The 12,091-nt window shown below is 43.9% G+C and overlaps 3 protein-coding genes across 5 annotated transcripts; 1 reads left to right on the top strand and 2 right to left on the bottom strand.

Moving 5' to 3' along the window:
* Positions 1–3,723: 3,723 nt before the first annotated feature.
* LOC9660221 (peroxidase 29) lies at positions 3,724–5,792 on the bottom strand. The gene is made up of 7 exons (XM_024670001.1): positions 5,676–5,792; positions 5,469–5,614; positions 5,325–5,381; positions 5,190–5,235; positions 4,651–5,135; positions 4,236–4,590; positions 3,724–4,170 (listed from the first exon to the last, which is right to left on the bottom strand). Exons 5-7 carry the CDS (start codon positions 4,897–4,899, stop codon positions 3,767–3,769), a joined length of 1,008 nt encoding a protein of 335 aa, XP_024525769.1. The 5' UTR covers positions 4,900–5,135; positions 5,190–5,235; positions 5,325–5,381; positions 5,469–5,614; positions 5,676–5,792; the 3' UTR covers positions 3,724–3,766.
* On the top strand, positions 5,531–6,817 carry LOC9659032 (aspartic proteinase CDR1). Its single transcript, XM_002965170.2, has one exon. The coding sequence runs from the start codon at positions 5,531–5,533 to the stop codon at positions 6,815–6,817; it is 1,287 nt and encodes a 428-aa protein (XP_002965216.2).
* On the bottom strand, positions 6,427–12,055 carry LOC9660220 (eIF-2-alpha kinase GCN2). 3 transcript variants are annotated; one of them, XM_024669996.1, is made up of 31 exons: positions 11,854–12,055; positions 11,732–11,803; positions 11,633–11,680; positions 11,468–11,573; positions 11,309–11,416; positions 10,865–11,248; positions 10,736–10,816; positions 10,607–10,693; positions 10,442–10,555; positions 10,273–10,387; positions 10,104–10,215; positions 10,003–10,057; positions 9,796–9,950; positions 9,557–9,741; positions 9,351–9,505; positions 9,054–9,306; positions 8,739–9,003; positions 8,595–8,688; positions 8,461–8,541; positions 8,357–8,413; positions 8,174–8,305; positions 8,041–8,124; positions 7,885–7,993; positions 7,706–7,842; positions 7,557–7,658; positions 7,437–7,510; positions 7,279–7,387; positions 7,112–7,231; positions 6,935–7,058; positions 6,848–6,881; positions 6,427–6,794 (listed from the first exon to the last, which is right to left on the bottom strand). In XM_024669996.1, the coding sequence occupies exons 1-29, from the start codon at positions 11,985–11,987 to the stop codon at positions 6,939–6,941; spliced, it is 3,648 nt and encodes a 1,215-aa protein (XP_024525764.1). In that variant the 5' UTR covers positions 11,988–12,055; the 3' UTR covers positions 6,427–6,794; positions 6,848–6,881; positions 6,935–6,938. The 3 variants fall into 3 exon arrangements, with proteins under 3 accessions (XP_024525764.1, XP_024525765.1, XP_024525766.1); XM_024669997.1 differs by having other exon boundaries at positions 10,883–11,248; XM_024669998.1 differs by lacking the exons at positions 6,427–6,794; positions 6,848–6,881; positions 6,935–7,058; positions 7,112–7,231; positions 7,279–7,387 and having other exon boundaries at positions 7,437–7,494.
* Between the last annotated feature and the right edge of the window lie 36 nt (positions 12,056–12,091).

Here is a 12,091-nt window from a genome sequence, read left to right as displayed (position 1 = left end):
AATTGATCTGGTGTAGTGGCACTGGATCTAGGGCACTCACAGCAGCACTGGATCTGGCACAGTAGCTGCTGTGGCACTAGATCCAGCACAGCAGTTGTTGTGGCACTGGATATGGCACAGCAGCACTCGGCAGCACTGGATCTGGCGGCAGCGGTGGCACTAGATCTGGTGCCGCAACACTGGATTTGGTAATCAAGCTCACCCACTTAGAAGTTAAGTACTCTTCATTGCATAAACTGGTAAATGTGATAATCCTTATCATCTTGAGGAAAATGAGTTACCTTAACATCCAACTCCACTATAATCACCATCACTACCATTGCTATAGCCAATAGACTCCACAACTATGTGACCAAAATCAAAGGCAATGGCATGTGTATGCTATGATTCCACTATCCCATCTCATTGGATGGCTATTGATCACTCATAGAATGGCCATTGAATTCTAAGTCATATTGCCATGCCAGTGGAATATATTGGGGCATCTTGTACTTGCCATGGGTAAAAACCATCTAGGCCTATGGGGTTTTACCACATGGACTGCATATGTGTGTGTGTGAGGTAGCAAGGTGTCATATGGACATATGGACACCCATTTTATGAATAGCATGCCATACAAGTCCCTTATGGACACCCATTTTATGAATGACATGCCATACAAGTCCCTTACATCAGTACAATGATAGTGCACTCACATTGCAGATGATAGATAAAATATGGAATTAATAACCAATGAAGATTTGGAGGTATACATCTGTGGACTATGGATTGACATAGCATGGAATTGGACTCTAATTCTTTACTCCCTCTTGTTCCCCCTCTCTTTGAATTGCTCTTTGTTGGTATTTGAGCATGTTGAAATTGTCACCTATAAAAACTTACTTGTTTTAAATCAATTTATGGAAATTTTATTTATTACTTGATTTAGCTTTGTAAAAATGGTGAGTTGTTTTTAATTTAAAATTTATTCAACTTCTTCATAATGTTCATAACCAGCCAATACTCAAAGATCATTATTTAAAGCTCCTCAAATTTATCATCTATTTAACTTTATAGATTTTATATATAGATGTCAGCTGAGAAAAGAGAAAAAGAAATATATAAAAATGTAAAAGATAAAAGTATTATCTTTAAAAACTTTGTTTTTTTCCAACTTTTTAAAAATTATTTTTAAAATAAATAGTTGAATCTGAATCTCATTTTATATATACAGAAGGATGAATTTATATGTTTTTCTTACCTCTTTATTTTTTATTATAATTGTTGTAAACACATTAACTTTCACACTTAGATCATTTACTGATACACTTTCTAATCAAGATGCATATGTAATATTTAAAAATCTTGTTTTCTTTCTCCATAGTCTTCATAATAATACAAATTATATGGTAGGAACTTTTCCCATACAAAATTTTGAAGGAGTTAAAGTTTCTCAAATATCTATGAAAATATCAATACATGGATATTCTTATGATATTTCTAATGCTAAATTTTGCATACCTATGGGATCTAATATGCAAGTTAGAGGCGAATACCTTAAAATATTACTTACAACTCTTGCTCAAGCAGTTGTAGATCAAGCTTTAGCTGGACTATATGGTCATATTCGAGCTGTTCACGAATTTATAGAATTAGAATATATAGTACATGGGAACAGAATAAATGATAAACAAAATCTCACAATAAAAAATATAAAGGTAATTAATTATATTTCTAATGCCATTTGAAATATTTTGTGACATTGTTAGATAAATATGGATGAAAATGATTGTTGGATTTATAGGTCATCTTTAGTAAGTGGAAATAAAAACTATTTAGGATCTTATCTTCTCTCAGAAAACTCCATTGTTTCTTCAAATGGAAATTATAAATTAACAATAACTAAAAATTGTAATTTAATATTTGTTTATTTGACAAAAATAATTTGGGAATCAAAAACATCAAATAAAGGATTTAAATGCTATGTAGTTCTCAATACTAATCAAAATCTGATTATATATAATAGTTTAGAAATTCCAATATGGGCCTCAAATACTAATACTAAAAGTTCTACACAAAGTGCACTTATAATTGAAAATATTGGTAAACTATCTTTATATAATACATTAACAAAGCAGTTAGTTAAGCAATGGCCATAGTACAAGAATTGAGTAAAACAGCATACTATAATCATGCTTCACCATGAAACCCTCTAAACAGCTAATGAATGAATTCCCATGATATGTCTAATTGCTCACTGATTGTGTTTGAAATTTCCCCATAAATGTTGTTGTTGCAACCTCGAGTTGTGAGGAAGCAAAGGAAAACTACCTTGAAAGGTGTTTCTTGCCAGGGAGAGAACTTGAAGTCTCCTCAAGTCAATATCCAAGCCATGGATAGGGTTACTCCCTACCTTGAATCACTCCAGCTTTGTAAGCAGTGAAACTGGGATGCTTCCCACCAGCCTGTTCCTTTCCCCAGAGTCTTAAGACTGATGAAATGCCTCTTGTTCTTAGACACCTCGAGCACTTGCAAGGAGGTACAGTTTGCCAGTTCAAGGGGGATCTCAACATGCAGAAAGTTGGCTGAAGTTATGTAACCCATAACTCCAACGTGTTTTGAAGTAGTATCAAAGTCTCCAGCTTTTGAAGGCGCGCCAGTGATGAAGGGATCTCTCCTATACGTTGTGATCCAAATGTAAGCCTATGAGGCTGGAAAGCTGGGCAAGGGAGGAAGGGATTACTCCAGTCAGCATTTTGCTTCCCAGCCAAAGATGTGGAGGTGTGGATCGACTCTGGGATGGTGCTGAGATAAACCAAGGTCTTGGACCTGCCAACTTCCCCTGGTCATATGACCCCTCCGATTATGGAGTTTGAGCCGACGTTCAAGTGTCCGAGCTTGGTCATGTTATCAATCCTTGAAGAGATTGTCCCTGTACACATGGTTTCAATCAGGCTGAGGAACTCAAGCTGGGTCATGTTCCACAGCTCTTCGCTGCGAGTAGACGATTGAGTCCCAGCGTTGTGGAACTGGACCGTGTAGATGTCAATGTCAAACCACTCGATCTTTGTGCAGTTGCCAAGCTCAGGAGGTATTTGCCCAGTGACGCTTGTCTGTGTCGAACATGGAGAAGTACTCGAGCTTCTTGTCATCAGCAATGAGCAGTTGGCAAGAGAGAGCTCTTCCAGCCTTCCCAGCAAACTGGACTTCGGGGAACTCGCAGCAGCTGTGCGTCTCTTGGGCGGGAGTTACTTGTAGCAACGTTAATGGGCATCTCGAGGAGCTGGGTGGATGCTTGGAGGAGACCTCCGCTCGCTTTTCACCGGGCTCAAGCACGCCGACCTCTCTTCCAATGCGATCCACGGAGAGATCCTCCGACTCGTCAGTGAGCTCCACAGCTTGACACTCTTGGATCTCGAGAGCGACAATCTATCCGGGAGCATGAAAACTCTCAGTCGAGCTGGGCATGTTGCCAAAACTTTGCTGCTGCTGCTTCCATTCACGTCCCATGCCACTGCGCCAGGAACACGAGGAACACAACGAACACAAAGCCAAAAGCTCCCATATAGTTCTCTTGATGGTTTTATTTCGGTGGTGACGAAGATTAGCGTGTTCTTTATAGAGAGAAAATCGAACTCTCAGTCCACGACTTCACTTTCATTCCATCATTCTCTGAAAAAAAAAGTCAAAGCTCATATCACAATGTCAAAACTTCCTTTCTCAAATCAATTGGTTTTCTTTATATCATAGCAACCATAGCAAAGAACTTTAAACTTCGATGATCTACTTACGAGTTGACAACCTTGCAATCTCTTCTAATCTCTCCACTGCTACCCGTGAGAACGTTGGACGCCAGCATCTTATTAAACGCCGAGGAGAAGACCGCAAAGAAGTACGCCTGGTTCGTCGCAAACATGGAGACAATCCGGGAGGTTCTCTTGTCAAGCGCGATCTTTGAGTCGATTCCAAACAGCCCCTGCCCATTGAGAATGTCTCTGAAGTACTGGTTGTCGAAGAACACGTTGGTGAAGTCATTGGCGAAGAAGGTGTTGTTGTTGAGGAGCTGTGGCGGAGTGGGAGGACACTGAGCTCGGAGCTGCGCTGAGCGAGGAGGGAGCAAGTTCGGGTCTTGCGTTGGATACAATCGATCCAGGACGCTTACGCAGTGGCCAACACCAACAGTGTGAGCACCTACAAACAAGAAAAGAGCGAAGAAAAGAGCTCGAGCAGCAGTGGGAATTTGGAAGTAGGAGTACCTAGAATGGCCACTGTTTCTTGGAGCGTCATGCCTTTGGACTGGAACAGGCTGATGGTGTCGTCGACGCTGATAGTTGGGAGTGGAATGGATCGATCGGCCGCTAAGTTACTGGCGCTTGTGGAGTCCCTTCGTCCGAGGAGTATGGGAATGTTTGGTCCCCCCGAGATCCTGATGGAGTCTCTTGCAGCCAAGGCTATGATGTCCGCACAGGAAACCACACCCGGGCACGACGCTTCGAGCGCGCTCTTGATGCTGTCAATGAAATCCAGTCGACGGATTCCAAAGTTTCTATCGGAGACGAGCTCGCTGGTGATCGACTCGGAGGAGCTGAGCAGGATGGACGCGTCACAGCCCTGGAGAAGCACAGAAAAGTTGGCCAAAACTGTTAAGATTGTAGGAAAACATCTACGTACCCCGACTTGGCAATCGTGGAACGCCAAACGAATGAGAGCACCGGCAGCAGTCGGGTCTCGAAAGATATTGCTAGTGAAAGACTCCCGGACAATGGTTTCCACGTTTGGACAAGTAGCTGCATAGAATCCAAACCTCAGTCCTTTTGAAAACCCGTTACCACCGAAAGTGTCGACTGAGTAGTACTCGGAGTTGGACAGGCCGAGTAAAAACACCGAGCAGACGAGAAGAACTAGCGTTTGCCGTGTCATGGCGTTCTCCTCAACATAGCTTTCAGAACATTATACCGAACGAATAATATATATACAGACCGAGAGATTGGTGCTGGGGCTCGCCGACTTTCTGGACAAGAGCTCTGAAAAGTGGTGGCAAACTCGTGAACTTCCCACCAACATAGCGCATAGAATATTCAGAACTATTAGATTTCATAAACGAGAAGGAAATAAAGAACCTCCAATGTTTCCACAATTGTTAGATTGGCCTGGAGCTGTAAAAGACATTAACATTTATTAGAAAGAGTCACATTTTTCCTTTAACATACCTGCAAACAAGAATAAGCTCAATCTGATCAGTCAACCATTTGGCGGCTGCACAAAAGAGATGAGGGGAGAAAATTCTTTTTAGTCGGGAAAACAAGCGCTGTATAGCAAAGTCAAAATGCTTAAGTGATTCTTACGCAAAATGTAAGCTTCGGTTTTGATGAGACCGTCTACCATCTGCCTTTGGTGCTGGCCTGGAAATCGAAACACACAATCTTTATAAGCTCCGCATGCTTGGTGTGCTCGCACGACAAATCCAAGCTCACGCAAAATATACTTACATCGCCTCACATAAGTTCTGTCTTCGGCGGCTCGGGTGCTCGATCGAAAAACAGCCTTGGCAATGGCGATCTCCTCCTTTCTCCTGCTGCTCTTCGCGCGGGCTCTTTTCACGCTTCCACTTGCTCCTGCTCACGTCCATCCGCTCCTGCGAGCCACACAACAGGATGGATTCAGAACAGAGCTCAGAAGACGCGATTCCAACTTACCGATCTCCAAGAGGTTCCAGAACAGCTTCCTACGAGCCAGATATCTAGCGTCCAAGGCCGGAGAAGGCAAAGGGGAAGCTATTCCCGGGATCCCCATGACCGACGTGGGCAGTGCTTTCACAATGCCTCTTCTGCTCGGAACTCCTCCTCAACGCATGGACGTCCTGTTTGATACCGGGAGTGACCTCGTCTGGGTGCAATGCTTACCAAGCGCCGCCAACCGCTTCAACTATACACAGTCGTCAACTTTCCATACTGTGAGCTGCTCCGATGCCTGCTCACACTTCAACGACTACTGCCTCTACTCTTGCGAGTACCAGTACCAATACGGAGGAGGAGGAGCAACATCTGGCCTGGTTGTCACGGAGACCGTCTCCCTCAGGACGTCCAACGCGACTACTTCGAAGTTTTCCGATATCCTCGTCGGCTGTAGCTTATCTTCAAGCGGCTTCCCGAACCTAGACGGCGTTGCTGGCTTCGGTCGAGGCCAAGTCTCGTTGATCACACAGCTGAGCGACTCCATCGGGAACAAGTTCTCCTACTGTCTTTCGCCACTTAACCATCCCAGCCCCTTCTTCTACGGCAGTGCTGCTCCGGTCCATGCTTCAAATGCCCAGTCCACACCTCTTCTCACCCGCGATGGCGACGAAACGTTCTACTTCGTGAACCTCACTAGTGTCTCGGCTGACGGCTATACCATTTCCATGCCTCACAGCGACCTCGATAGCTCGGTTGGCACCATCTTCGACTCTGGCACTACACTAACGTTTCTTCCTCTTGGCGTGTACATCCAAGTGATAAGTGTTTTCAGCCGCCGGATTAATCTTCCCCTGGTTAACGGCACCTCGGTAGGCCTAGACCTGTGCTATAACATTTCCCTCCAGAGAGACTACACCTTTCCCTCCCTTGCTCTACATTTCCCAGATGCTTGGATGAACCTCCACCAAGATAACTACATCATCGTCCCAAGTCGAGCCGATGCCGAAGCGTGGAACGAATCAGTCGCTTGTCTCGCTATCATGTCCAGCGCAAGCATCGGGATTAATATCATCGGCAATGTGATGCAGGAAGGCTACCATATCATGTTCGACAATGAGAAATCCACCGTCACTTTCGCACCTGCATCATGCTCGGAGCTGTGAGAGGAGTAACGCATAAAAGGAATAACTTACACATAAGGCTGTACTTTGAGAAGCTCACAAAAATCTAAGCATAACTATTAGATCATATTTTAAAAAAAAATCATGAGATCAAGTTACCAGATTAGATGAGAGACTGTCGTAGCATTTTCACGGCCAGGGGGCCAGAAATCAAATCCGCCAAGCTTTTAGCCAAGTCATCCCTGGGAACGTCTACCACAAACTTGAAGTCTAAATGGCGAACCTGCATAGAACACCGAAAAGATTTGGCTTTGGAAACAGAAGGAAGTAAACTACCGTGACCACCCCCTGGGATAAGCCGGACTCCGTGATGATTACAAGCACCTTGATTCCATTGTCATGCGCATATTCGTACTGCTCAGTCAGGCTTGGAGCAATCGCACATACAAAGTCCGCCTGCTACGTAGATGCTTGTTGAGAATGACCACAATAAATCTGCTCACCTTGACATTTGCGGACCATAATTCGTCTGCTAATTCCATTCTCTCTTTCAGGAGACCACCCCCTCCTCGGCAACATACGAGAACTTCAGCAGGTTCCGTTTCATTTTTACTGCACGAACAAACTCAATTCTGCATTGATATACAAGCTTCCGTAGTACCTATCTTTCATAGCAATATGGATCAGCTTTTGCAAAGCAATAGTCAGTCCCACTGCCCCTGGTGGAGTGTGTACCTGATCAAGTGAAGTTATTGAAAGCAAGGATAGTTGTAGTTCTTACTCCATAATCCTTAGCGAGGTGTTCAAGAAGTAAATCATAGCGGCCTCCCACGGCAAGTAGCATACCCTGAGCTCCGGGGTAGCTTGTTCTAGGAAAATATATCTGACATATCATGCACTGTTAGCTGAGTCAAAAATCATATTCATCACCTGAAAATACGCGGCATTAAAGTAGTAATCACTCGGAACGATGAAAACGTCGACCGTAAGTAACATTTCTACACGCCAATTTCTCAAATAGCTTAGTAGTCTTGAGAGCTCTTCAATCGCTTCGATGCTCGATGGACCTGATCAAAGGTTATGCTTGTTAAGCACGAGTAGTATCTTACTATTAGATAAAGCTCCTCTTAATCGAGCAAGAACTTCATCCGCGTTTCCCGTGAAGCGACGTTCAGCTGTTTGAAGCCTGTCTACCACGGCTTCGGATAAATGTAAACCCTGCAGCAAAACTGAGCCTCACAAAGCTTAAGCACGTATTAGCATGCCTGGATAAGCTGCCGACGAACAAAAACCCATCTGGCCTTCCGGTCTGCTGATTGAGGACGGAGGAAGGTCATAGTTCCAAGTATCTGAAATAAAGCACAGAAAATATCTCAAAAGTAAAATCCAAGAGCATACCTGAGCCACATTCTTCCTTTGCTGTCTGGTTACGCCACTCCAGCTCCATATGGTATCTAGAATTTCAAGGTGATTAAGACGTAGCTCGCATGTTTCAGTAGACGACACCCTGGAAATGATATCGGCAGCTGCCTGTAGCTTGGATTGTAAGAAAGAACAGCCATGCAGGACTTCGTCAATTACCTTGATGACCTCGGCTTCGGCTAATGCACGATAACCGCCGATTATGTCAAAGTCTCCCTGCAAGCAATCCTTTTTGTGTTTTTGTAAACCAAAACATTCCTTACTTGAAGATACTCCTTCGGCGCACGATATCCCACGCCTTTCCTGTAAGTATGAGAAATCTCGTAGCGCTTCCATGACGTGCTCTGGAAAACATTATGCACGTCTGAGAAGAAAGAAACAGACACACACACATCACCTGATTTAGGACAACCCATCGCGCAAATAAAAGACGTGTGTCATAACGTAATTCAAACATCGTTCCTGAAGAGTTAATAACTTTGACGGCAGATCTATAAGCGCACAAGTAAGCCTCTAAACCGATCAACAAAAAAAGGCCAACCTGTTTGATGTCTTGACATCAGAAGCTACGGTCATGCTTGGGCTTCGAAATTTGCGGGCCCCGTGCCTCGTAAAAACGTCTTTAGTAAGGCCAATAACCAGCTCTTGTGCTGTCAGCCATTTAGGCGTAAGGTGATCCAAGTCACCAATCGAAAGGTTTGCTTCGTTATCAGTCTTCGAAGCTAGTTTTTCCTCGTCGAACAAAGCAGCAATAACTTGATCAAAAACAAAAGTATTATCGGCACTGTGGATGGTTCGCAGGATATCTGTACGAGAAAAGCCAGAAAAGTGAGGTAGAAACCAAAAGTCGCAATACCTTTCAATGCTTTATCTTCCATCCTAGGAGGCAAGAGCTCGGATTGCAGAACGTCCCGTGCAGAAGGACGGTCTTGAGGATGAGGCGATACTAGCAAATGTACCAACGCTGCTTGGTGCGGAAACTTAGCCGCCCAGTTTGAAGGTAAAATATTTTGCTGTTTCAGCTCGTTCAAAGTGACATAACGCTCCATGCCTGTGCTGAATGGATGCCATAGCTCAAACAGAATGACACCCAGACTGTACATATCAACCTGAAAGGAAAGATCAGTAAAGTTTCTTAACTTAGAAAACCAACCTTTTCATCAATGTGTGGCCAAGCTTGTTCAATTTCTGGAGCTCTATAAAAGTAGGTACCGACTTGGCCAGTCCCTTCGAGTGACTTTACGTTTGCTTCAAATTTAACAGGAACACGGTGATCTTGATCAGGATTTTGCAGATCCGCAAATTTAGCTGCACACACACCTGTCATAAACGATTTGATACGTAATATGCGAAACTTACCAAGGCCGAAGTCACCAATCTTGACATCATTTCGAGTATCAAAAAATATATTACTTGGCGTAAGATCTCGATGTATGATTCCTTGCCCATGTATATGTGAAAGGCCTTCGACAATTTGACGAAAAATTCCCCAAGTCAACTCCTTGTCTAGAACTGATCGTGTGTCAAACACTTCTCTCAACGTCCTGAAATCGAAACCACATGGTCACACGGTCTAAAAAGAATGCATTAACACCAACCTTGGGCAGTATTCCATTTGAATGTACAAAAATGTTGAAACCGTGTTGACATCGTTGCTTGAGGAGCCCGCCGTATCGACCCAGCTTGACGAAATTTCAGATTCTTCTCCATAGGGAGTGCCAGAAGAACCCCCTGCTGCTGTCTCGAACCACGCCTATATGAATATTAATTGAGCACAGGCATAGAAACGAACAGGAAACTCAAACCTGATAATAGCGAACAACATGTTGATGTTGCAAACGTGAAAGAGTAGCAACCTCCCTGTCATATTTTGTCTCAGGATCGTTGTAGTCTGGCAATAACTTACCTCAAGATCTTGTCGGAAGGGTTTTCATCTTTAAGCTTGACCTTCTTCATGGCATATCGTCGCCCGTCGAGTTTATTTTTGCACAAAACTACATGGCCAAATCCACCTTTCCCTGTGTAAAACACGTGAGAATTTTTTTAAAAGAAAATTCCATCACGCTCTTCCTTACCCAGCAAACAAAGCTCTTCAAAGTCAGACAAGTATCTCGAATTCATTGCTGCAAGATTGCCATCATTTTCTCCTAACAAATCGGGACTTGCATTCCAAAACCTTTCCAAATTTCTCTAAGTTCATTGTTAGAAATAGAAAACACAAACAATGATTATGTCAATGCTTACTTTAAACTCCGAAACATTATCCTTGTCGACGGTCTGCTTAAAAATACGTTTGAATGTTGCCTGAAACATTTGAGGTTGACGAGAAACCAAGTCCTCGGCCCACGATGGCATGATCTGCATAAAAAGAAACTTATACAGCAAATTCTCTCGAAAAACATCACGTACACCGAGTTGTGACAATTGAGAAGTCAATTCGGACAATGAATTCGGTAGAGGACCTTTCTTGCCACAGGCCAAACGAAGCAGATATACCTGCAACGATATCAGGCAAGAAAATTATAAAAATGCACAAACCAGAATCAAGTCCTTTTGAATGGCAAATATGGCGTCGTCGTCGCCTCCGGTTCCCAGTGCCTCAGAAGTCATAGCCGGTTGCTACAAAAAGCGCCACTAATTAGTAAAGACTAAAACTAGAAATCGTACCCTCGTAGTTCGCGCCACCTTGTAGCCAGAGAATGCTTTAAGCAGAAATTCGCTCACAGCCGCGTCTTTAGATAACTGCTCGTCTTCTGCCGATGCTTCGCGGGTTTCATTATCAGCATCTAAACCTTTAATATGTTGCTTTGAATCCTGCGGCTTTAGCTCTGGTAAAACTAAAGCTGGTGGTCTCCGAAAACCGGGTCTGTTTGGAATACTTGACGAAGGAATCTCCTTTTCTAATGGAGTCTGTCCAGCGGGAAGACTGTCCGGGCCTTCCCAGGTGCCACTATTTTCCCATAAGTCACAGTAGACGAAATCAGAGTTCACTGGCTCTGATTCCTTGACAATGGGAGGCTCGGACATTTGTGCGACGCTTTCGTCCAACTCCTAGACACACAAAATGAAACGATATGGCCATGTCAGAATCAAGATTCTCAGAGAATTTACCTTTTTTTGCTCTTGAGCTAAGTTGGCAAGACATTCCGAGAAATACTCCTGGGCAGCTTCAACAAGATTGAAGATCATAACTCTTCCTTCTCGAGCACACAAAGCAGCCTAAGAACGAAAATGCTAGATCGACAATGAGTTGGACTACAGTTTGCGAACCTGTTCTACCAGCATTCCGTGTAGAATATGGCACTCGGTTTCCAGCGATTTATCACTCGCTGCGATTTGTAGCTTTGGGGGCTTCCAGGGATAGCCAGGAAAACACCTAGCAATCAAGCACCAAGTGCGCGAAGAATTTTCGGCTAGACAAATTTTCAAGCCCACCTTACGAAGAGATGAGCAGCAAAATCGTTGTCATTCTCAGAATGTGGTCTGGAAGATAACTACTCGATAAAAAGAAATTCTCACGAAGATAAATCTTACCGAAGATTTATCGTGATCTCCTTGATCGGATGATCCGCGACAACGCTGAAATCGTTCTGAAATATCGCCGATCTGATCGAGGAGAATTCAGTCGGCTGAGCTACAATTCGCGTGAAACTTACAAAGCGGTGATCTCCTCGTCGAGCAGCGCATCGCCGTCGTCGCTGGCATTGCTGGTAATTGATTGCCGCGCCTTGCTCTTGCCCTTGCCCTTGCCCTTGCTCTTGGCGGGGGCGCCGCGCTTGTTCTTTCCCATCACTCCATCAAAGAGAAAGAAAAACCCCCTTCTAGGTTTAACTCAAAGCTCACATTTCTTGCAATATTTCTAGGTCTAGCGCAAGCGGAGAGATTGGAAGGCGC

The sequence above is a fragment of the Selaginella moellendorffii genome, unplaced genomic scaffold (assembly GCF_000143415.4).
Source record: "Selaginella moellendorffii unplaced genomic scaffold, v1.0 SELMOscaffold_5, whole genome shotgun sequence".
Lineage (NCBI taxonomy): Eukaryota > Viridiplantae > Streptophyta > Lycopodiopsida > Selaginellales > Selaginellaceae > Selaginella > Selaginella moellendorffii.
The sequence above is the reverse complement of the archived record's forward strand: the minus strand, read 5'-3'. Positions and strand labels throughout refer to the sequence as shown.